This window comes from Diuraphis noxia, unplaced genomic scaffold (assembly GCF_037042655.1).
Source record: "Diuraphis noxia isolate RWA-SAM2 unplaced genomic scaffold, SU_Dnox_SAM2 contig0002, whole genome shotgun sequence".
NCBI lineage: Eukaryota > Metazoa > Arthropoda > Insecta > Hemiptera > Aphididae > Diuraphis > Diuraphis noxia.
Window position 1 is genome coordinate 73,983,912 of NW_028301712.1, and position 26,239 is coordinate 74,010,150.

Genomic DNA, 26,239 nt, shown 5'->3' on the forward strand with positions numbered 1-26,239 from the left:
GTATTTATTATTTAATACACTAAGTCAAATAATGAAAAAACAACTCATTTGAATTTTGTATACATCAAAAGTTTCAAAAAAATTATCCACTAAATAATATGTTGCAGTAAGAAAGGGGGATTATAATTTGAAAAACACGAATCCCAAATTCTTAAGTAGTACGAAAATCTCACAAATTTAAAAATATATTTCTGAAATTATATTTTAAAATTCTAAAAATCCGAAAAAAAGGAGCAGAGCACTCTTGGTGAATTATACTCTATACATGAATAAATGAAACATGTGTACACATGTGTTACTAAAATATGTATAATATTTTAAAATTACAAACATATTGTATTATACGGTAGTACGCCATACACACTGTATTGACACGAGTTTTGTCGGTCGATTTAGTGACTAAAAACGGCGAGCTGATGGCCAAACTGGAGCAAAAAATTTCGTCGAAAAACGAGCATGACAAAGGCGGTCGACCTGATACGAAAGTACAGTTGTCGGTGGACATACCAAGCAAGGGCATACACAAACAGACGATGTACACGTCGGACGGCGAACCGCCGAGGAAACGGGACAGCAAATACAGAGAATACGACAAAAAAAACTACGTAAGAGTCGTGAGAACTTATGCTCATTCCAAAATCCCCTTCTATATTTCTATAATAATATACGAACATCAAATTGTCAGGCAAAAATTAGACATCTATGATGAATATTCCAAGCAATGAGGACCCTTCGTTTGCCGTTCGACTATTATATTAATATACTCTATGGGTCTATGATGTTACATACTTTATAATTTTTTAAAGTCGAGTAAAATATGTAAATATATTTCTAAAGGGTTGTAAATCAAATAACAATAATAAGAGTCTCATACAGATGAACACGTTTGATAATTGCATGTTTTTAGTTACAAAATGAGTACCTTTATCGAATAAGAATTCGTTTTCCAAGTATCGTAAATATTATCTGTTTGGGTATACTTTCGCAGGACACGCAGTTCCCTCTACCAGTGTCGTCTTACTTCAACGTGGAAGCGACACCCGAGGATATGGCGGAATACATTTTCTTCACAAAGGACTTCAAATCAGTGACGCAAGCAATCGAGAAATTAATCCAGGATGGAAGGGTCAGTACAACAGCTCTTGCTATTATATATATTTTAAATGTCTTTTCTTGCATTACTGTCAAGTAATGACGTTAGATTATTGTTTGTTTTTTTTCTAATGCTTTTCAATAATAAAATAATGATCATAACACGGCGTCATGGATAGGCTATTTAGGTACACCGTTGTTGCTAGTCCGTTTCCTGATGGTGTTTAATAAATTGTTATGGTTTGTTAAAAATATAAAATAAGATACTATTCGAAAACGTATACCCAATGCCATGTCCAGGAATTTTCAATGAGTGGTGGGGTTATAAATAATAATACATTTGAAAGAGTTGTCGTGGTAATACCAACAATATAAATAAGAAAGCTTCATCCCTCCAAAATCGTTTCTAGATTATAACTGTGTAAATTTTTTAATTGTTCTATGGTTGAAATGAATTTATATGGTATACCTATATGTAAGGCTATAATATTAATGTAGGTAAAACTCTTTGAGATACTATCAGTAGTTGTTAGTACTTAGTATATGAATTATTAATAGTAGGTAGGCTTTGTTAATTTTTGAAGGAAAAATTTTTTAAATGGTTAATAATTACATAAATAATAATACAACAAATATACCTATTATAAATTTGACATTATATTATAAAGTACCTACATAGTATTCATAAAAACGAATAAAAAAAAAAAAATTACAAAATTATTAAGTAGGAACAATATAATATTAAAGGTAGCAGAAAGGTGGTTTTATATTGGCAATTTACATTATCCTCACTATATTTTCAGCCTCTTGATGACACAGCAATTACCCGTGCATACAGGTACATAAGAAGGATACGTTTGGTTAGTGGAAATACAAAATGTATTCGCTTATCAAATCTATGTTGACTAGAACTCTTTTGCCACCTAGGCAGGACAATTTAAGAAATAAAATGATAGGAAGATAATCAAGCAGAAAGTGATGTATTTTTAACAAATGCGCTGAAAAATACAGGAGTTTACACTGTAAACGCTCAACAAAATAACTATAATGATAACTATGATGACTTATAGCGTATGCGGATACCACAATACAGATGCATATTATAAAATATTGCGTACTAGTTCACTGATATTACAAAAACTTATTAGGTGCAAGGTACAACTATAATGTATACTAAGCACAAACACGCTTAACATAACCATAAAGTTTTAATAACTTACAACAAAATGCTTCTATATTATAGTTTGGTATCAAAAACAATGGCTACGACATTAATCATATTTCCAGCACAGTGCACGTGTTTCCATGATCCACTAATATCACAATGAAAAATACTAGGAGAACGGGATAAAAATATCGACGTAGAATTTCATTCACAAACATTATTGAGATAAAGCCCAATATTGTTTCCGGCATTGACTGTAAAATACACCAATAAAATATCATACAAATCACTTAATTAGAAATTAGTTATGTGAATCTGTAATTACAATAATCACCGAAAACATTTATAATTATATCTTAAATATTTAAAAACTTAAAACAACAACTTAAATAAAAAAATAAAATAAAAATAAAAAGTTCAATATTGATAAAAAAAAAAACTTATCTGATTAAATTGAAATAATTCATTTTCAGATAATTTTTTTTTTCACCTGATGTACATTTTTTAAAACAAAACATGTCATCTATAGATTTTTGGAATATGTATAGGTATTATTTCCATAATAGTATATGTGATCACAATATAATCTGTCTCTGTTGGAAATAAAAATCTATAACGAAAAATTGCACTTGCTTTTTATTCCTTAAGTATAACTAATAAATTATTCATTTATTATTATTTCTAAAATTAATACAATATTTTTTCGCTTAGTACCTACCGTTATGTTTAATATAATATAGCGCAGGAGAGTAAAAATACCGTAAAACAAACAAAATTATCAATATTAACATAAATGTTCTGCACAGAGGCCAGCAATTATTATAATATATTAACGTCACTTGACAGTTTTTTCTCTTGGAAATATTAAATTTATGTATATTTTAATAGAGTTGGTAAATGAAATAAACCTTAAAACAGCCGTCTGTATTTAATTGTTTAGCCAAAGTGACATTAAAACTCGATAGAATTCAGTAATTTAGTTACCTACATTTATTTTCATTATAGCTGTAACATATAATTGAAATTCGGTCTATAGAATTTGTATAAATACTTTTTCAAATATAATAATAATATCTCCCTGGTTAAGTTCATTTTAGAAATGTGAGATAAAAAAAGACCTGTCTATTGGTTTTAAAGTAATTTAGATTAAGGATCAACACTTTTTGTGGGTATTGAAACACTGAAACCCTAAACAAGTTACAAATTTCATGTTAAAACAAAATAATATAATAAACGAGCAATTACATATTTTAAGACAATTTTTCTCTTAAATAAAATAGGTTCTCAAATCTAAGTTCTTACAAATTGTAGAACTCAATGACAATATTATTATAATTTCTTCACTGTAATACCTACTATTTTGTCTTCTGAATATTATTTTATTTTTTCTAAACTGTATTATCATGCATCAGCGTGCTGCTTTTTGTGAATTATTGAATTATTATTTTCTTGCCGAGAGACGAGAAATATTTCTACTATATATATTAACTTTTGCGATAAAGTGATGCGGTTTGTGGTTGTACCCATTCTGTCTTAGTTAATCGATAACGGTGAAAATTGATTCAACATTCCATTAAATAAAATATGATTAAACTGATTAAAAGCAAAATACACAGTTAAACGAATTTAATAATTAAGTGCATTATAATAATATTATATAATGTAATTATTGTTAGTTCATCTGGCAAGTTTTGATCACACTGAATCCTTTCAACGACAATTATAGAGTGTCCAATTAACTACTATACGAGTAATTTTATTTATTGTACCGAATCAGGTATGTTTAAGAAGAATTAATATCCACTATTCACTAATTAATTATAAGTATAAATATTAATAAATCGTACACGTAATGTCATAGAAGCGTATGTTATTTTCTCATCAAACATTATAATATTGATTAAAAGAATAAAAGAAAAACGAACTTCTCGTTGTTGAAAATTTCAACATAATATAAATTAAAAGGCTTCAAAGAAAAAAGAACTTATATACATAGTATATACAATATACATGTTCGACCTGGAGCGTAAAGTACACTGTGCACCATTTATTTCTCATGAATAGGGCGATGAAACATTGCCGGTGCCCAGTGGAAGTAAAAACTTTAATAATATTACTTTTTTATGGATGAAAAAGAATATACTTTCATGATATTGTATACATGGTTGGATAACATATACTCCTACGTTTTTTCTCCTCGAAATCGAATTCGACAGCAGTTTGTTCTGAGACTTTATATATATATCTCTAGTAAACAATAACACCAACACACACACAATTAAACTATAGTTGATTTTTTTTATTTTAATGTAAATATACATAGGTATAAGGTAATGTGTAGAATACGGTCGTAAACCGTAAAAATATTGTAATAGTAAGTACTTATAAATTGTAAGTGTAATTGTATTCTACAATTACAGCAATACTTATAATTTAAACATGTTTTACCTAGACCATACCCTGAATTAAGTATATACGGTTGTAATAACTAATAATATGTAGCCAGTAGGTAGGTAATGTTTGTATACCTATATTGTTTTCTGCTTTTCAGCTTTCACTACCTATATCACATTGCATTGCACTACGACTCGCCTAAAACTTCGACATATATCAGCTCTGACCTCGACGTAAAATTAATATTATATTGTTTTATAATATTATTTTGACAAGTCGTCTGATGGTATAAGAGTCCTAAAAATATAACGAACTGCAGATGATGATCATCATCGTTGAATACATGGGATTGTTTTTCATGTCAACGTCAAGTATAATTCCCCGTGCGTAATATACCATACCGGTGTTTGACAGTGGGGATTTTTTTTGAAATATTTATTTATTGTTCCCATTTACCTCGGTATACGAACATTCAAAATATAAGCAATGTCATCCTAATGACACTCGTCCTCGTTTTATTTTTTTTTCTATCGATTTCCACGAGTATAGCGTTCCCTAAACGTGATATTACGTCATTCGACATCCGTATAAATAAAAGTACACTATTCGATATTAGACAAAAAGTGTCAGCCACGCCGTGCCAATACTGACAAAAGTTTCTCCGAAAAGACAATTTAACGTCGGTACAACCACGCGATAGGTACAAATTATTATTATTTATACAGAAAGTATTGGCTATTGATATCATAAGCACAGAATTGCAACGTACAACATTACAAAATGTTGGAACTGTAAGTCTTTTTAGAATGTTAAAATCAAGGTTGAAAGTTCCTTTTCAAGTGTAACTTTCTAACTTAACGAGTTTAATTCCGCCATGCATAAAAATATAATAATACAAACAAACGCCTTAAAAACAAAATAAATAGTAACTAGTTAGTTTTTTAGCAAAAGTTATACATGCAATGTTCTGTAAAACTGTCAATTACCAACTGGATTATAAAAATAATAATTAATATATTTGTATTTGCTCTTTTTTGATAATAAATACTTTCCTTATAATAATATTTTATATAAACTTCTAAATAATTAAGTTACAAATCGAGGAAATTTCAGGAACTAACATTTATTGTAACATGATATTAATTCGTATGTTAAAGTAGAGTCGTAACTTAACTATTTTAACTAGTTGAAAAAAAAAAATATTAACTTTCCTAGATTTATAGAGTAGTAATTGCAAATCTTCACACGTATGATCAGTGCTGGATTAAACATTATATTATGCATTATAATTTATAGTCTATAAACATTAAACAATGATATTCCATGGTATCAAATAATTCAAAATTATTAGAATTTTTTTTTTATCTATAATCTTTATTAAAGCATAACTAATAAGACGTTGAATAAGTAGCATAATCAATGTGACTACGCATGGTGTCTTATAATATTATTATGATGCGCATTACAATATTGTCATTAATCGATATTGTTGACAACGTTATTTTAATTTTTGCTTATTGGCTCAACGAGAAACTAGGGCACTGGGATGAGTATAAAACCATTCCCTTTAGACGTAGCTTGTATTATATCTCTTTGATCAGGCACTGCATGCGTATAATTGTACGGATAAGCATTAAACATAAAGTCTGATGCGATAAGACGCCACCTAGTCTGCGCAGCCTGTATAACAATATAATACAATTATATAATGGATAATATTAGTTGGTATACAACTACGGTGGTACTATATATAGTCGAGCCAATATTAAAGACATCACGCACAGGTACAAATCCCTCTAATCGCACAACGTTGAGCGATTTTAGTTTGTTACGTTTTCACAATGTTATAATCATAATATCGTAATACACATAATTATACATTAAGTAAAGTTAATACTGTGATATATAAACAGTTGTTGAAACACTAGCTGCGATTACGTTGCTATACAGTATATTACACTGCAATATAAATCACCCGCCATAGCCAACTCGAAGAGTTTTCAGACACGGCTATTCAGTCATTGTCGTCGTCGTCGTAAAAAACCAAAATAATTTACTATAATAATAATTTAAAATACGACATCGGGTAGGGCGTTTCCCGAAGCGATCGCTCTTTTTTTTTTTTGATTATGCGTCGAGCGGCAATTGGATGGGAAGCGAGCAAAAAGAATTCCACAGCGTTCCGAAAAGTTTATGCGCCCGAATAATAAATACATACCTATACCTATTATTAAATTAGTACACAATACAGTCGGAGCTGCGTAGTGATACACGACGGCACGGCGCACAGCGTGGGAGTTGGTTTCAACGTACTTTTTGTGGTTTCGAAAGCTTCTCAAGGTGGTGTAATGTCAGTGGTTATATGAGTTATAATTGAATCGTGAAATATAACGAATTAGATTTTTTATCATGATTTTCTAACGTTATAGAATAATAACATTATATTTTCAAATTTGTCCGAAAAAATGTCAGCCCATTGCGAAACTCTCTTCGGTTTTCACTGACATTTAAATAATTTATTTCAAAACCGGAGTGGCGCAACTCTATAATAATTTATAGTGGATTAAGCTATATATGATATCATTGGACCAACCCTATACACAAATTATTAACTGCGTTTTATTATTTACTTTATTACCATGGCGGCTTACCCACCACTAATTATACAATTAACTGAAAAAATAAACGCAGTTTGTCAACAAAACATCATATTAAATGATATTTCACTGATTCACTCAGTTTGAAAAAATATATAAGTACGCATTTTTCATTTACCATAACGATAGGTACTTAACTATATAATAATATCATCTATCTGAACGAAAGACAGAAAGCAAAAGTATTATTTAATCGGTGTCTGCATAATACAATTTTTTCTTTCACTATAATATATACTATCGCAATTTGAACCTAATAATAAAACATACCGATATGAACGGTATTTTTCTCGCGTTCCAATCGGTCCATTAACCATTTTGGAGTACAATCGATATGATCATTATACGTAATCATTTTATAATCCAGTATATGGTTATATAGTATATTACTCAATGGACGACCGCATACGTATTGTATACGTTTGTTGATGATAGCGTTATTCCGGACACGAGTGTAACATTATATCGTACACAATATATAATATTATGCACGCATACGTGCTACTATTGTGGCTTTGTGTAAATGATTGATTTCGATAGATCTCTACAGGACACATCTAATTACTATTACTTGCACGGTGTAGTATGGGACGCGATTTGTGTATCGGTGTGGTGTGGTGTGTGTGTGTGTGTGTGTCGTGTCACATGATGTAGGTAGTATATAATTGTTTCCTGTACAATATAATATAGTGGATAGTATGTGTAATAATATATACGTAATATAATAGCGAATTAATTTGCTTATATATCCGAGTTGAGAGTATATTATAAATTATAATATATTAGAGTGCAGCTAATTGCATCGTATCACGCAATACAATAGGTGAATAGGTATGTTATTTTTGTCACGCTATTACCACAATTTAGTGTATATAGAAAATCATCTTTGGTACAGTCTAAAAAAAAAAAAAAATATTTTATTCGTTATCTTCGTCCGGATAGTGAGTTTATCGATGATTAATCGGACTGATCAAATTCCAATGCATTTATATTCTAAAAATGCAAGAATACACATTATTATGGTCGTTTCTCAAAGCTCTCACGCCGTCAATGTTACGGCGATGCGGTAATAAATAGTAACTCGTATAGGTATCCGTTTTTCGGTGATAGATTTATTATAAAAATTAAAAATACCAACTACCTACAAGGGATATAGTCTTGCGATGTCTCGACACGTGCAAAATAAATACAAAACGTCCAATTTTCTGTCGGTCCGCATATAATATCATTACGTCCCACGCGAACAACTTTATTTGCTTAAATTTTTTTTTTTTTTTTTAAGGCTTCGACAACTGAGGTCATTAGCCTGGGGGAACTGTAGGGGAAGGTACTATAAGTTTTAAACACGTGGGTATTTTTGGCAGAATTTTGAATGGGCACCCGTAGGTTTCTGCCATGCCCGGTTGGGGGGCGGCGGCCTCTCTCACCAGACACCGCAAAATGCCCAAAGAGCGATGTCGCCCGTGACCGAGGTTCGAACCGGCGACTGCGTGCATGGCAACAGACGCTTTAGTCCGCTCGGCCACTCCACCCCCATTTGCTTAAACTGTTATTATTATTTAGCGTACCTACGCATAAAAAATTAGGAGTTACCTATCATACGAAGTTATTCAGACGATTTCGTTGAAAGTTGCTATCTATACTGTTACTCATCTCTTGTACACATGACGGAGGAATACCAGTGTATTATGTGGCCCCAAATATTGATTGAAATATTTATGTGATCGATAAATAATTATTATTTTGATGAGTGAGCAGAATAGATGTCATCGCGCGTGCGTTTCATCCAGTGGCGTAATGAACTTAAAACTAACTGCCACGAGCGAGCGCGTTATTATCCGATACTCATAGATAATACCCGCCTCCGAACACTGACCATCGCTCTAAAAATAAAAATAATCGCTTTAATAAATAGCAGTATTCCTACATTGTCTGTTGATTTTTTTGTCTGTTTTCTTTTTTGATACATAATTATTTTATAATTGCTTTGCTATAATTATTTTTGAATAAAAGGCAAATTAAAAAAAAAAAAATAGCATTCCGTTACAATAACAGTGGACCGCAATAACCTGATGCGCGTCATTAAACGCTATATTATAATATATATATACGACCAACCCCCTCTCCAACACCACATTCACTCATTAGAAACAACGAATAGGAAGGGGATGGTCACGTACCGGCACTCACCGACCATAAATTTTCTGTTTTAATGACAAGTCCATGACTTGAAAAAATAATAATAATATTATTAACTAAAAAACCATTAGGGCTAAAACAACAGAAAGAGATGATGGATATCAATATTGCATTTAATGAAATATGTCAACGGAAAAACAGCCAGAAAACTACTTGGAAACAACCAAATTACATAGTTGATACAAGCTTAACAGAACCCTTGAAAAAAGAAGCTCCTAACCCTATCTATAACAATTTATTTAATAAACTTATACACAGTTCGAATAACAGTGGTCAGATCTACCATCTACACTGATGCATCTAAAAATGAAACGGGTATAGGAATTGCAGTAGTCTACCTCAATGTAACTAAACATTTCAAACTTAATAATTTAAGCAGTATTTATACAGCTGAATACCTAACACTATATAAAGGAATCCAATTAGCTCTAGAAATCAATGATACAAAATTAGATATGTGTTCCGACTCACTCAGTGCCTTGACTAATCTGCAATCCCAAATACTAACTGAGCTACCGGCACTAAAAATTAGAAAACGTTCTTTCCTCATCAAACAAAGACATTAGATTAATTTGGACTCGAGGTTATTTCAACTTAAAAGGAAATGAAGAGACAGATAAAGCAGCAAGAAATGCAAGAAATAGTCCCGCCAGTGAAATAATTACTTTTTCATCACTTGTTGACATAAGAAGAAATATAGAGAAATATTGCATTAATTTGTGGAACACTAAATGGCTCACGATCACGGAAAATAAGTTAATAGAGATTAAGCACTCTGTTGAACTCTGGCCGAAATACACTGACCTAAACAGAAAAAATGACGTAATTCTTAATCGACTTAGAAGGGGCCACACAAAATTCACACATGAACACCTTATGGCAAAGACAGATCCACCCCTGTGCTGCTGTGCTTAACGTGCAATGAACACTGCTCCATCAAAACACATCATCGTCAACTGCCCAAACTTCAATGGAGCTAGAAAAGACTTAAACATCCCTGATAACCTATACGATGCAATCGGTCCATTTTCTAATTATCAAAACATAATTTTAAATCTAAAAAAAATTGAATTATACAATAAAATATAATAATAAAAATTTAATACTTTTGTTACAGCTAATAACCTCTGTATTTGATGCTTAACCAATAGAAATAAAATAATATTATTGCAAATCAATAGACAATAATAAATAACTTTAAATAATGGCGAAAAAAATAATTAATTAAGCTGCAGGCTATAACATGAGCCGCTTTGAACATTACACATCGCGTGTATATTTCATCGTATCCGAGCCTATCGTTAAAACAATTTCAAAAAATTAGATAAAATTGCTCGTATTTTATTTAGAACTATAACCTACGCCGACAACGACATAAGACACTTGTTTATGCTTAAAACTCCTATTTATGGCGGTAAATGATACTCTTTTACTCCTAAGTACGTTGTGAGTGTGCGATTACCCGTGTCATAACTATAATAATTTACTTGATTTATATACATACTTCTGTATTATGTTTGATCACGAACCATGTAATATAATTTTATCCGTGCAATTTTATTATAAACTTTTGATGGTACCACCCACACAAAGTTGTATTAGGAAAACTTTTGGAAAAGTTAGTACAAACAAGTTCATAAGCGATAATTCCAGTTGGTTTACAATAAAAATAAAATATTTACCCTATCCCAAGTATAAGCCTGATCAATAATAAATAATAATCACCAAAACCATTACGAGTGCGGTGGCTACGCGTTCTGATAAATAACGATCTGTATTATAATTATTAGATATTCCTATTTTTGGGTTTGAATCAAGTCTACACAACTGTAACGAAAACTAATAAATATAATACTATTATTTCGATAAAAACAATAACAATCCAGGAAAATTCTAATGAAATTATTCAGAGAATTCAGCTTTCAATTATTATTACATTCCAAAATATTATTAAAATTCAATGAAGGCCTTCACAACGCTGAAAATATGTTTTCATGGTTAGACGTCATTATAATATTAGATATAGCTAGGTAGTCGGGCACTAAAATATTATGTTGATGATTAATCGATCCAAACCCTAATAATTGATCTGGCAAACACAATATGCATTGTATCATAATTTATTATTATAGACGTATGTCATGGATCAACTCATAAACAAGAGAGGACCACAATTCAAAACAAACCATCAAATAATATCGCCAAAAAATCAATACATAATCAAAGTATCGAGGTTTTATGAATAATAAAAATATTAGGTTCGAATAGTATTCACAATAGATTTTGCTTTGGATATGTGTCGTGAAAAAAAATTTTAATAAATAAATACTTTACTAGCAATACAATATTAGATAGATCAGCTATATTTTATAAAATCGCAAATAATAAATTAACAATTCAATTTAAAGGTAATCGAATACATATTTTAACAAGTATAAAATTTCCATTTATCTATCTCCTTTAAGCTTAGCATGTGTTGGAGATAGAGAGTTAAATATTTTTAATATAAAAATTATATAACAGTTCAATAATATATTTTGTCCGTGATAAAAATTATCGTTTAAAACGACTCAACATAACATAAACATAAAGACGATAAAACAACTTACCTATATGAAAGAATGAGAAAAAACAAAACATAAAACATAATGTTTACAATTAGGTTTATGGTAATAAACTAAATAAACGACACAATATCCATTTATTTATGATTCTTGTTTTTATCATATAATAATTTCTGTTTTACGTAAAAATCTAAAGAATTACATTTAGTAGGTCCAGATAGTATATGTATTTTTGAATCCAAGATATTTTCCCAGTGTAGCCTTTTATTTTTAATAATTCTATATTGTACCATGTAATTCTATTTTTATCTCCTTAAATTATAGCAATTTTTTTAAACTGATCTTATGACTTATGAGCAATAAGTACATAAAAATCTTTATAGTTTTGATTCGTAGAACCGATCATACTTTTTTGTCTAGACTAATTCTCATAATTTTATTTTGTTGAAATGTTTTTAAAGAATATTCTGATAATCCTCCTCACAATAAACAACCATATTTAAAAACCACCAGACATAAGACTATGTATACAATATATATATATATATAGCAATCTAAGATGGAAATATATTACACATTACGAATTTTAAGACGAGATATTTTGAAGCTTATAAAATGTATGAATTGATGAACGTAACCTCATTACTGTGTTGTTTATGTGTAAATCCCATCTTAGATTGTTATCGAATGTTATACCTAAATATCTGGTACATTGAACCCTTGACATTTTTTTACACATATCACCATTGTATTCAAGCGTACAATACATTTCTCAGAAAGAATAATCAAATTATATGTTCTACAGGTCATAAAATAGATTTTTTTCAGTATTTAAAGATGATTTCTTTGAGTTAAAGAATCGCATAAACAATAAAACATTAGTTTAAGATCTTCAAACAGTTTTTTATAAGAAATAATAAAACGTCAATTCGATTTTCTATAGTAAAATGATTTTATAAATATTACACTACAACCTATGTGGCCATGTATAATACTATAATAGTCACAAGAATAAATAAAAAAACAGAATTGATAAATCGTTAAAAATAAATTATAGTGTGTTATACATTTCACCGTTTTTCGTTTATCTTTATACGGCACGATAGTAAACAATATATATCATTCAATATTATATTCGCAACATTCTGTATATTACTATTGAAAAACATTAATTCATACATAATACCTTAATTGGATCACAAAACACTACATGGATAATTGATAGAAGTTTGGAACATCTATAATACATAATATAAACTCTAGTCTATCTATAGAAAATAAGTACCTAAACAAATGCACATCAATGTGTTCACACTTTCATGCATTTTTTTTTTTTGTCGTCCGTAGACTGAGTAAATGCGCTCGTTGAAACATTTATAAAATTTCTGTTCGGAACAAATCACCTCCAGGTATTTTCGTAGCAATTTATTCAAAAATATTTACTATACGATTTGTCAGCTGTAAGTATAATTTTCACAAAAGTACACTCATAATGTTATAATGTCTTACGGTTTCGTTTTTCATTGTAAAACGTTAATTGCCGCACATCAGATAATTTGATCGGGATGGTCTGTAATATACATGCAGTTACTAAATTAATAAAAACCAAAAGAAAGCTTTGAAGCTTAACATAATATTATACTCTCGATATAGTATGTAACGTATAATATATAACACTCAATGACAAAAATGCACCTGAAACATTTCGATTCAAAGGTACACCCACACGCCACAAAATAATAATAACAACAATAATACATTTTAGAAAATATATAAGTAGGCACCTACTTCATAATAATATTGTGCACATGATAAATTATTCGTTTTAAATTTAAACTGTGAAGGGATAAGGTCATATGCATAAGTATAATAAAGAGGTACATTAATATATTTTTTTTTTTTTTACAATCGTTATAATTTATTTAAGGCATAAACTACGTGACTACTTTATTTGCATTAAATTACGTTTATACATTTACATCTGTGCATTTATTTAATCTGCTTAGATTGAATTTGATAACTAAGTCAGATTCGTTGATGAAAAGGAAAACTCTTCAGGTTATATCGGGGGTGGGGGCGAGTAGCTATCATATAAAGTTTCTTGTAATTTCTGTTTAATCCTTATTTCATTTAACTGATGGCATTTTATGTACTTGACCGTAGTGAGTGTTTTTCCAGGGTAATGGGGTGGTCTTGTATCAACTTTTTAACCCGGATAAAATCAAAAAAATCAATTTACTAACATGATGTTGGTTTCCGCAAACTAGCAGTGCATACAGGTTGATTCCCTAAGCATGCTCACTCACCCCCTTTTCCATCAATAATATCGTTAATTAAAATCTGTTTTTTGAATTCTTAAGTATACTTAAGACCATATTTTTAAAGTTTTAAATTTTTTTTAAACTACTTAAGGCTACTTGTCATATAGGAGTAAAAAACTTCTGTTTTATTTTTTAATGAGAATCCCCTAGTACTACTGTCAAGTCAACTATATATTTTACACTGAATAATTTTTTGTAAATATTGACGTGTTAATATTATAATTTTAACGAGCAGTCCACGATAGAATAGATTTGGAAGATTTTTGAGTAATGGTTTGAAAATTGTTATGACTCATACCTATTCTATCAACATTTATAATTTTTAAAAATGGTCAAATTATAATTAACACTAGATACAATATTATATATATATATAATGTACATATATTATATTTTTGTAAGACTATTTTCATAAACTTTTATACACATATAAAAATCCAACTGAAAAAATACTCGTTACATTTTTTAAATAGAAACATCCAAATCTTAAAAACAAAATACTTCCTTTATAATAATTTATAGTAAGTGGAGGTGGTCATTCAAAACAGAAGTGTACATCGTCATAAGACACTTAATTAAGTTATAGAAATGAAGTTCAAGAATTTGAAAATATGGCCTTTAATTCGAATATTTATAAAATCGTAATTAAATTAAATAATGTGGTTGAGCATTTTACTTGGTGATCCAATATTTATATATTGGTATGCATATTAATAATAATTTACTATATGGGTAGTTTTACATTGTACAAACCGTATATCATTGTAAATTTCTAGCGCAAATTTTATTATTATTATGGTTCATATCGAATTCTAAATAACCACATAATCGTCAAAGATTTATTACTATACACAATTTGAAGTTTTCAGACAGTATTATAACTATAAATATTAGAGTTTTTCAACCACCGATACTACCTATAAAGAGCACTTTAGAAACGGTAATGATAAAATCAAATACACCTATACATAAGAATTTATTTTTGTTCAGTGAGCGCAGTGTACTTCAAAAGTATACTAAACTTCACGGTAGTTGGACATGTTTTAGAATAGTAACGACTTCCCACTCAGTAATTGAAAACTAATTAAGACTTTACGATTTCCTGAATTATATTATAATTGAATATTATTCGAAAAATTTTTACAATGGATAAAAATAATATATTATTTTAATTTTAGATTCGGTAAAACGCGTTTTTTAAATTGTTGTCTGCATATTTTTGCAATTATGAAAAATAAAATATTTAGAGATACAATTTAAACATAAAAATTCGGGTAAGTCGTAGAAGTCGCTCTGCTGTACAGTAGGTTACAAGTGGGTTACTGTAATGGATGGAATTCAATTTGAATCACATGATATTATATCGGTTGCATCCGAAAACCGCACACTTTTGATTTTGACCCGAAAAAGGTCAATAGACAAAAACCGCACACTTTTTCGGTCATTGTATAACAAAATACCCCAAACTTATAGTGGTTAAAACCGCACACTATTTTTAGTGCTAACTAACGGATTAGATAAGATAAGATTATAAGATATACTGCAATAATCATACTAACACGATTTAAGATTTTAGTCACCACTCGTTATTATTTTATTACCTATATAGTCGGTCTTGTCTCTTGTGTATACAGTATATAGTATGTTTTTTTGCAGTTTTATTAAATTATTAAAATATTTTTAATCAGGCATAATAATGGATTTTAAAATAATTGAGAGTAATAAAGGGGGTAAGTGCTTAATACTCGACAATTTTAAATACAGACAATTTAGAGTGTGTAATAGTGGAAATGTGGTTTGGCGGTGTTTTATTAAAAACTGTACCTCCACGGTTACAACATGCAGTCAAATGAAGAATCTACTAAAAACTAAAATTTTTAAAAAATGTCGGTAATAGATTTAAGCCAATCAAACTTTAAAAATTGTACACGCCTTACATTTTTAAATTTTTTAAATTTTTGATTGATTACGTTTTTATAATTTTTACATTTTAGAATACTCGTGTATATGCATATTTTTATTTGAATACATTTTTACATTTTTAAATTTGAATATTTGTAAATAAATTTTTTTTTTTTTTGAATAAATTATTAAATGTATCTAATCTAGGTAAGTATAACCTTTTTGGGGTCGAAATAAAAAATGTGCGGTTTTTGGATACAACAATTTTAAAAATTGTGCGATTTTAACCTATTAAATGTGTGCGGTTTTAACCTACTAAAAATGTGCGGTTTTGTTCTGTACTTTATTAAAAGTGTGCGGTTTTAGGAGTCAACGATTATATCATTGTCTACGAAAAACGATTCTGAGCGGAAACGGTTTATCTGTCTAGGATATATTATAGATTATTAAAAATTTTCAAATCTTAGATTTAAAAAGAAAATTTTTTATGAATTTCCAGCATAAAATAATTTGAACATTGCCGTAATTTTTACGTATTTAGTCAAAATTTGAACTTTAAATGCTTATAAAATAAAATTGTGACTATCTATTTCTTTTATTTTTCAACTGCTATTGTAAAAATATGTTTGGAGCCTTTTATTAAATTTTCAAATCTTAGATATAAAAGGAAAGTTTTTTATGAATTTCTAGCATAAAATAATTTATACTAATTTTCGTGATTTTACATAATATGTTGTCAAAAGTCAAACTTTGAATGCTTTAAAAAAAAAAAAAATTATGCATATATATTTCTTTTATTTTTCAACTGCTTTCGTAAAAAAATGATAGGAGCCTTGTATTAAATTTTCAAATCTTAGATTTAAAAAGAAAAACTTTTATGAATTTCTATCTAAGATAATTTGAACATTGCCGTAATTTTTACGTATTTAGTCAAAATTTGAACTTTAAATGCTTATAAAAGAAATCGTATCTATGTATTTTTAATATTTTTCAACTGCTATTGTTACAATGTGTTAGAAGCCTAGTATTAAATTTTCAAGCTTTTCTACGCAACAAATAAATTTTTATCAATATTTATAGAAAAAAAAAAACCAAAAAAGTTGAAAAAATAAAATGTCAGTAAACAGCTTAAAACAAATCTAAACATTTTGAAAATTATATCAAATATATAAATCGCCTATATAAACATTCAGTGAAAATTTCAAGTATCTGTGATCATTTGTTTTAGAGTTACACCAAAATAAGAAAATCTATGAATTTATTTTATTTTTCAACTGCTATTGTAACAATGTGTTAAGAGTATTGTATACAATTTTCAAGCTTTGCTACCCAACAAATACATTTTTATCGATATTTATTTAAAAAAAAATTAATAATGATTGAAAATTGCAAATACCTATGAATAGTTCAAATTAAATTGAAATTTTTTGAAAATTGCATGGTAGATAGAATATAAATATAAATTATACTGACATAAATTTTCAGTGGAAATTTCATGTCATTTTTTTTAGAGTTAGATCAAAAACCAAAATCGATTTGGTTGAAAACTGATTGTGCGTAAAATTTTCCGTTTTTTCCTTAATTTCTCGATTATTTAGAAAAGTATTAAGAATTTTATACTTTTGACCCCCAAAAGTACTAACTAGATTCACTTTCTGATCGAATGAGGTACTGAGTAAAAAATCGAAGCACTTTTACTACCCCAAAACGTGATGACAGACACGTTTAAAAAATTAAAAAAATAAAATAAAATAAAAACATTCATCATGGTAAAATCAATACATTCATCGCTCCGCTCAAAATCTAAAATGATATCTTCGAAGCCTCTTTTGATTTGGTAAAGCATATAATATATACACCTCTATCCAGAAGTGTTCAAACGAAAAATAAGTTAAAAAAATATACGAAACAAAATCATCGTTTTGTATAAGACCAATACATTTCTCTTTCATTATTTCAATAAATATAGGTATAAATATTCTGATTTGTATACCTACAAAAAAATATTTTTTAATTAATAAATTAGGTATAAATGAAAAAATGTATTTAACCCTTTATATAGCAAATCTGCAAATCTTATTTTTAATTATATATATATATGTTAGGATGTCTTTCGTCCTTTATCTGTTTGGTTTTTTCTATATCAGTGGTTACTCGTCTTCTAATTTAAGGTGGAGCTATGCCTGCTAGAAGGTATATCTTGTGTGTAGACGTTAGTTTAAGACGTCTCATTATGATTCTGCAGATATCGTTCAGAACTACAGATACATTTTTAGCGTGTTTGGATTGACTCCACACCGAACACGCATATTCTCCAGTTGAGAATGGATCATGAAAATAATTAACATTTGCGGGTATGATGACGTCTATTAATGCAAATGGTTGCAAACACGACAGACAAAAAATAACACCAACTAATTCAATAGTTGTAATTTTGTAAATTTTAAATAATCAAAATTAGTTTAAAATATAACTAAATAAATTTATGAACAAAAATTCAAAGTTTAAAATAGTATAACATAACTGTGTATAGTATAACAGGTATATAATATGTTCAAAAGCATAGATGTGGGGTTGTAGGCGTTCACCTTATCATCGTAGGACGATCCTGCAAATTCTTTGGACAATATAAAACTAATTACTATTGTAATAAAATCAGTTTCAAACCTAAATGCACTGGCCAAAAACAAAATTCGATCGATAGCTATGCACCGAGCTTCATTCGACTACGTTACATCAATACATATATGACATGTACGTACGATGTATGATGATGAATTGATGACTACGAAATACTTTACCACCCTGTATAACTGTAACGTGATTATCGTAACGTAACTGACGACGGGTCTTCCTGTGATTCGTGTGTTTCAGTTGGATCGCGAATCGGCATTGGCGTACTTGGACAAGATCGACAGGGAGCTGTACCGACTGGACGCACGTTACTCCGACCAAGGCGTAGAAGTTTCAAGCAAAGACATCGTGAGTACTTATGTTCATATTACCATGAATTCGTATACTCTATAACAGGGGTTTCCCAAACCTTTTTTTTTAGTGAGCTCCGCACTTGAAACTTTAAGTATCCATAGCGCAGTCGACTGCTATTTATTTTTAATATTTAACCCTGCAGTATTTGTTGTAGGGTCACACAATCTTAAAATAATTTATCTCGTATATAAATAGACTATATTATAATAAACTGCAAACTATATAAATAAAAGACAATGTGTGTGAGTACGTTTAAGCGATCCATGAACAAGCCCATCGTACTCTTAGTGCCTACTGATATTTGGTACGATATGTGTAATTCTGTAATACCCATCAGGGATGTACATTTCAAAGTCAATTTGTTTAAATTTTTCTAAATATGGGCTCACAAATATAACTAATAGCAGTATGTATGAATATCTCTTTTTCTGTTCGTACAAGGTTCCCATTGGTTACGAAATGTAAAATATAGTTATCGATGTCTGGATGTAATTTTAGACGTGCTGTATTTTATATTCGATCAAAACCAAATTCCAAATGGCTATGTTCAAAATATGTGTAGTTTACTTTTAATAGAGTTTAAGATATAGTAAATCCATTAGCATATTAATTTATCACAGGCAACGCCATGCAGAATCAATATATATATATATAAACTGTATCACATCAAACGAATAAAACCGATGAGATTTATGCAAATCCATAGTTTTCGTCCGATTTTCATATAATTTTTATCAATAAATTCAGCAAGAACCACAAAAGGATCATAGGTTACTTTTTAGTTTTCAACCCATATCCGTCGAATACTTGAATGTAGTTAAATCACGAAAAACAATCATCTCAACATATGTATATTTTTGGACTGGATACAACTTTTATTTTACCGATTTAGCGTAAATCCAATGCCATTGAAACACAAATGAACAATAAAAACACGCCAATCAATAATTTTTTAATTTTCCTTTTTGAAAAAAAAAAATATCGAGTAGTATACTATTTGAATTTAAATGTTGTCAGCTTGTCAGTCCGTTGATCTCAGAAAATAATAAAATACAGTTATTATTGTTGGATACAATTTAAGACCTTTATTTTATGTTTGATAAAATAACCGTGCTAAAAACATGTATAGTTTACATTTAATCTTGTATGTAGAGAGAACGTAATATTGGATTTTCGTTTTTCGACATAACATAACTGTTGACTTATAAAATAAATGTATTTAATCATGCTGCGGTCAAATTGATCACTCTGTAATCTGTGTGCATATAGATATTTGAAACGTGCAGAACGCAAACTTTATACCTTTATATATTATTATACGATGCATAATTTATTACACACATCGAAACTACCCACGTGAAGTGGTGCTGTAAACATACGTTCGTAACCCATCCCAATCGCATTTGTACCCGTCGCGCACCCACGCGATACACATGCATACATACATAACAAACGTACATCATACATACATATATACATAATATGTAAACATATAAACATCTACATGCATATAGCTGGTGTAGTAAAATAATCGACATTTCTGTTTATCGCCACGAATAATTCTCGGATTTAACGTGTCCTGCTTACATTACGAAATTTAATCGAATCGGTGCACTGCAAAATATGACGTAGGTACAGCAGACTGCATCGTAATAATCGTGTTCAACGCGTAAAATTCTAAGCATTTGTTAAATAATCAGTATATAATTGTTTTGTGAGAATTCAACAAGATTTGAATGTATTGTGTTTTCCAAAACCGTTTTATCTTTTTTTTTTTTCTATAGGAAAACCCATTAAAATTCCAAAAGAACTATGAATCTTCCGATTTCAACGACATTGATGGAACGTTGACCGAACTAAAAGAAATGCAACAGATACTCAGAGACAAGTATAGCAAAAAAAGCATCGACTTGGAGGAGGAAGATTACAACTCGAAACGTACTGACCACAAAATTGACTTTGTTTTCACTTTTTATGAATAACCTACTTATATTATTCTTTTTAGGAATTCGAAAAATCTTGGAAGCAAAACTGCGCATGTCTGATTCGCAGTACAATCGACTTTTGGAAACGATGACGGCTCCGTCAGATTATACGTATGCCCAGACGATGATGGACGAAATCATTTATCAACTAGCTAAGCTCATGTTCAACCAAGGACTTTTTATCGGTATGTCTTGTCGGTAGCTACAAATATTTGTATAATTTGCATAATATTAGTTGTAAATCACAAAGTTTTAATTTTATGACATACTTATTCTTATTATTAAAATATCTAAATTCTATTATCCGACGTAATTTTAACTTAAGAAAGTATATACAAGGGTGAGGGTCTTATAAAGCTTGTAGGGAAACAATTATATCATTTTCCCTCTTGTTGGTGTTAGTATTTCATTTTACCAACATTTTATGTTTAAGTCAAATTGTGTTTCATACTGCTCTTCTTTACAATAATATTGTAAGGTATATGTAGAAATATATAATCATCAGATGTTACGTAAGTCTTAAAATATCAATGAAAACAAAATATCGGGTTGCAAACATCTAAAATATTGTAATAAGTTCGTAGATATAATAATCAAACTATTTTCTTCAAAAAGTAAAGTGAAATAACCAAATTAATTATCACTGTAATAGATATTTATAAATTTTAAAATCTATTAATATTCTATTCATTCAGTGGTTTTGATATTACACCAGTCAAAAATTGTATACGTATTTATAAAAAGGTAAATTAAAAAAAAGAATTGCATAACTTAATTCTCATCATGTAATCGTAAGACGGCGCTATGTGTATGCAATTTAAAGTCATATTTGTCAATACTATTATAATTTATAATATCACAATCATTCTCGTAAAAATATGAGATACATACTTAAAGTAAATAAATCTTTATAAGTTCCATTAAAATTATACATAGATAACTGGATAATATTTCTAGCTATGATTGTTTAACGAAGAAAAATTTTTGAATAATGATAAATCGTTTTGTCTTTAACGTTTTAAGTATTAGCTTTAACAAAAACAATAAACATGGGAATTTTAATAACATCGTAGATTTTTTAAAGTTATAACATCGTGATATTGATATGTAGGCAAAGTTAAGTTCTTTTTTTGTTATTTCACAAAAAAAAAATTTAGCATTTAAGAACGACCGCCATTTATAACCATAACTAACATTCTATTTAGCCTATTTTACATGCTTGGGACAGCAAATTAAAGTATAATGTCGATTTTAAAAAGTAAAAATGTGCCCATACTGCTAAGCCTCTATTGTGGACGTTTTGAACAATATGTGAATACTCTTCAAACTACTTACCAACTTTATAATAACATATTATATGTGGGTTGAAAGTTTACAAATAGTTTACATTCTAAAATAAATGTCGGTATATCAAATTCTTCGCTTGAGCTCTAGTTAAAACAATGATACAAGTGTCAGATCCATTACATGTTCACTTTTCAAACTCGAAAATGGATAATTGCGTCTACCTAAAATTACTGCGGGTATTTATTTTATTGATGAGACGTAATAATGTTTTTCACATTTTAGGCGGGTCAGAAGCTCAAGAATCTTTGCAAAAATTCACTGACTTCTTGGAAACCGAAGCGAGCCGAGGAAGGATTTCCAGAGTCCTTGAGAAAAAGATATTGGGTAAGTCAAAATACATAAACAGACTTTCAAAGATAAATGTATTACATATTATATATATATCAGCGTATATGTTCTCGCTATATATATTATTATGAATTACCCAAAAATAAAAAAATATTGGCAATATTTCAGATGTTATTACGTATTAGTCGTATTACTACATATATTATGTACCTACTTTATAAGCATATTGGGAAGGAATCATAATCTTGGACCTATAAATAATATTACCTTTATTTTGTTTGCATTTCAGATTTACTGATAACGTCGCTTTCGGATACATTGACCGAACACCCGGAACTAATGGCCGCCGCCAAAGAAGGCTTCAGCAAATATCTTGATGCTTACCCCAACTCAGGTATAAGACCGCATCGACAATAATATTTGAACTTACTTGTTACAATTATAATAAATTAGCAGTAACAAATAATACAACGTATTTACACCTTTAACTAAAATATAATTGAATAGTTATAATATAGTTTTTATATGATAATACTATGCGAATCGATATAATATATATTTGTATAATTTCCTGTGTATTTTTAGAATCGAACGGTATCCATCAGATGAAAAATGACAATTTTTCTGCAAAGACGAGAAGAGACACCGAGACTTCAGCAAGAGGTCAGTTAAATGCTGGTTTGGAAGCGTCCGTAGTGAAGCGGAGCGTGAAGACGTCTGGTATCGAAGACAACGAAGTCGGTAGTGTAGCGACGAAAAATTAAAAAATATAAAAACATATTATTATAATATTAATATCAACGTCGTAGACTATTAATTCAAAAAAAAAAAAAGTAAGGAAACTCTCCTCCTGAATAAAAACAAATAGTCTCATAATATTCATTACATCTATATTCTATTATTTAATATTATATTATACATTTGTGTGTATGTGTGTGTGTGTGTGTGTGTGTGTGTGTATGTCTAAGTGTGACATTCCTGACAACAACTTCCATACCTACATATTTCCTCGTCAGTCTATATTTCTATATTTCTGATCATCCTTCTCTTTCTGTCATCTCCCGACATTCAATATCGCGTTTAGGTAAAATTAAATTTTAAAACTTAATAATGTTTTACTTACAAACGATTCTATTCTATTAAATGATATCTCTATTTTTTATGTGTAATGAGCAATGAAATCGTGTTGAGAGTGTGCATGCTATAATATACATTTTGTGATTTGTGATAATTTAATTACCTATATACTACTATTGTATACATAACATTATATTATACCATTTATATAGTATTTATCATATTATTTAACTAATTACCTATTGTAACTTATATTGATATATACATAATATTTATATATATATTATATATTTATATCATATTATATTAAAGACGTATCCCTATATATAGGATTAGGGGTGGACGGGGTGGTGAACTTTATAGTATCAAATTGTTCTGTGATAGTATCTGTGTATCCAAAAAAATTCGAATTTTTTTTTCATAAGCAAGCATGTCAGTGTGAAATGATTTAAAAATACACACATTACAGAATCCAATCAGAAATTAGTTGTCACGTTCATATCATTGTTTAATATTACCATTGAGTATAATATTATACTATACTACGATATATACTCAAAACTCTAACAGCATTATCTACATATTGTTATGAATAAATAATTAATCATATCAATACATTAACATTGAAATACATTAAAGAATTTAAGCATTAAAAAAACAAAATCTGAACAATATATTATGTATTTTTAATGAGTTGATTATATGTTAATTTTTAATAAGAAATTTGTCACTGATTTTTTTCAGCTAATGATTTCATCCACGGGATTACAATTAGTAGATTTTAATGGAACACTTACTAAACTGCTAATATCTGATTCAATTTGTTTCCTCAATGTCAATTTAATTAAGCACATAGTGTAAAAGACTTATTTTTTCATAGGAGAAAATTTATTTGGAAGACTTTCTACTCAATAAAAGCAGTAGCGAGTCACAACTGTGTGATACTCGTAGTAATGATAATAATATAAAACTAATTATTGATAATAAATAAAAAAAATGATATGGAAATTATTTTAAGCTTTAAAATTACTTTCAAAAAGCACTTCTGTGTTTTTTTTTTTGTAGAAAGTCAAGTTAAAATTATGAATTATATTTAATTAACGTGTCACTCAAAATGATCAATGGATGAGACTCTGTAAAACAAGTTCGCCATCCCTGATATATACCTTAAATACGCAAAAAATGTAGTCTAAACCGTTTCTAAAAACAAACTTTTTTTTTTTGTCACTGTTTATTGTTTAAGATAAAAGTTATTTAGCAGGAACTAACGATTGTGAATATTATATTGTAAGTATAATATAATAATTCGTCAATATTTTTCTCCTTATACCGACAACTGTTGCCTTAATAATTGTCGCGACAAGCATTGCTGCACACCAGCAACCTAACGGTGCGCCCTTAAATCCTTATATTTAGACAATTGAACGGATGTGGTAAAATATTTTTAGACATCATATTATACTTATAGCTAATATGCATATTATATGAGTGAAAACGGTTCTTATAATTGTTATCTATCATATAGTGGTGGTAGGGGTGATCACTGATGAGAGAGTGGACAGTGCACATTGCACGTATAGAGACAGTGTATAGCTGGACAGCGCGTCTCGAGCGTTGTGCAGCTACTGTGTTTGATTGTTCAATATAAGTTAAAGTGTTAAACGTAAGATTACTGAAGTATTTTATTGACCTTTTCTAAACCTTATAATTAATTTATAACATAATTAAACTAAAATAATATGTTAGCCCTTTATTACAATATTATATAATATATAATTACTTAACGAAAGGCGTCCAAAAAAAGAAAACGAACGCAAATTAACATAATTAGATCATTGTATTACTTACCAGATTCACGTTTAAGTCAAGGTCCAATTTTAATCTTAATGTTTAAAATAATAAAATATATTATATTATACAATAATACTTGCGTGCCCTACGCCTATATATATAATATTGGTTTTCTGTTAATTAATTAATTAAATATATAATTATATTATATTATATCACTATATCGGTATATGTATTGTGTAATATTTTATTCATCAATATAATAATATATTATACAGACATGTTTAAATAGAAAAAGTTTTTTTGTTTTTATTCCTAATCCCGCAACAATCAATGGATATACTAACAGTAGTTTTAAAGCATAGAAAGAGAAATTCAAATTATTGTTACTTCTGAAGTTTAAAAATGCTGACTATTTGATGATATAGTCTTACTACTCTTTGGTTATTAGAAATGTAAAATTTATTTC

The 26,239-nt window shown here is 29.0% G+C and overlaps 1 protein-coding gene across 3 annotated transcripts in view; it reads left to right on the forward strand.

Moving 5' to 3' along the window:
• The window catches only part of LOC107162379 (uncharacterized), a 111,161-nt gene extending 86,171 nt beyond the window's left edge, over positions 1-24,990 (forward strand). For all 3 annotated transcript variants that reach the window (XM_089219272.1, XM_089219271.1, XM_089219273.1), the window contains exons 6-13: positions 397-605; positions 989-1,126; positions 19,169-19,276; positions 21,067-21,220; positions 21,288-21,452; positions 22,837-22,938; positions 23,192-23,296; positions 23,488-24,990. In XM_089219272.1, coding sequence (XP_089075398.1) covers positions 397-605; positions 989-1,126; positions 19,169-19,276; positions 21,067-21,220; positions 21,288-21,452; positions 22,837-22,938; positions 23,192-23,296; positions 23,488-23,666 — 1,160 coding nt within the window. In that variant the 3' untranslated portion in view covers positions 23,667-24,990. The remainder of the gene's footprint in view (positions 1-396; positions 606-988; positions 1,127-19,168; positions 19,277-21,066; positions 21,221-21,287; positions 21,453-22,836; positions 22,939-23,191; positions 23,297-23,487) is intronic.
• The last annotated feature ends 1,249 nt before the right edge of the window (positions 24,991-26,239 follow it).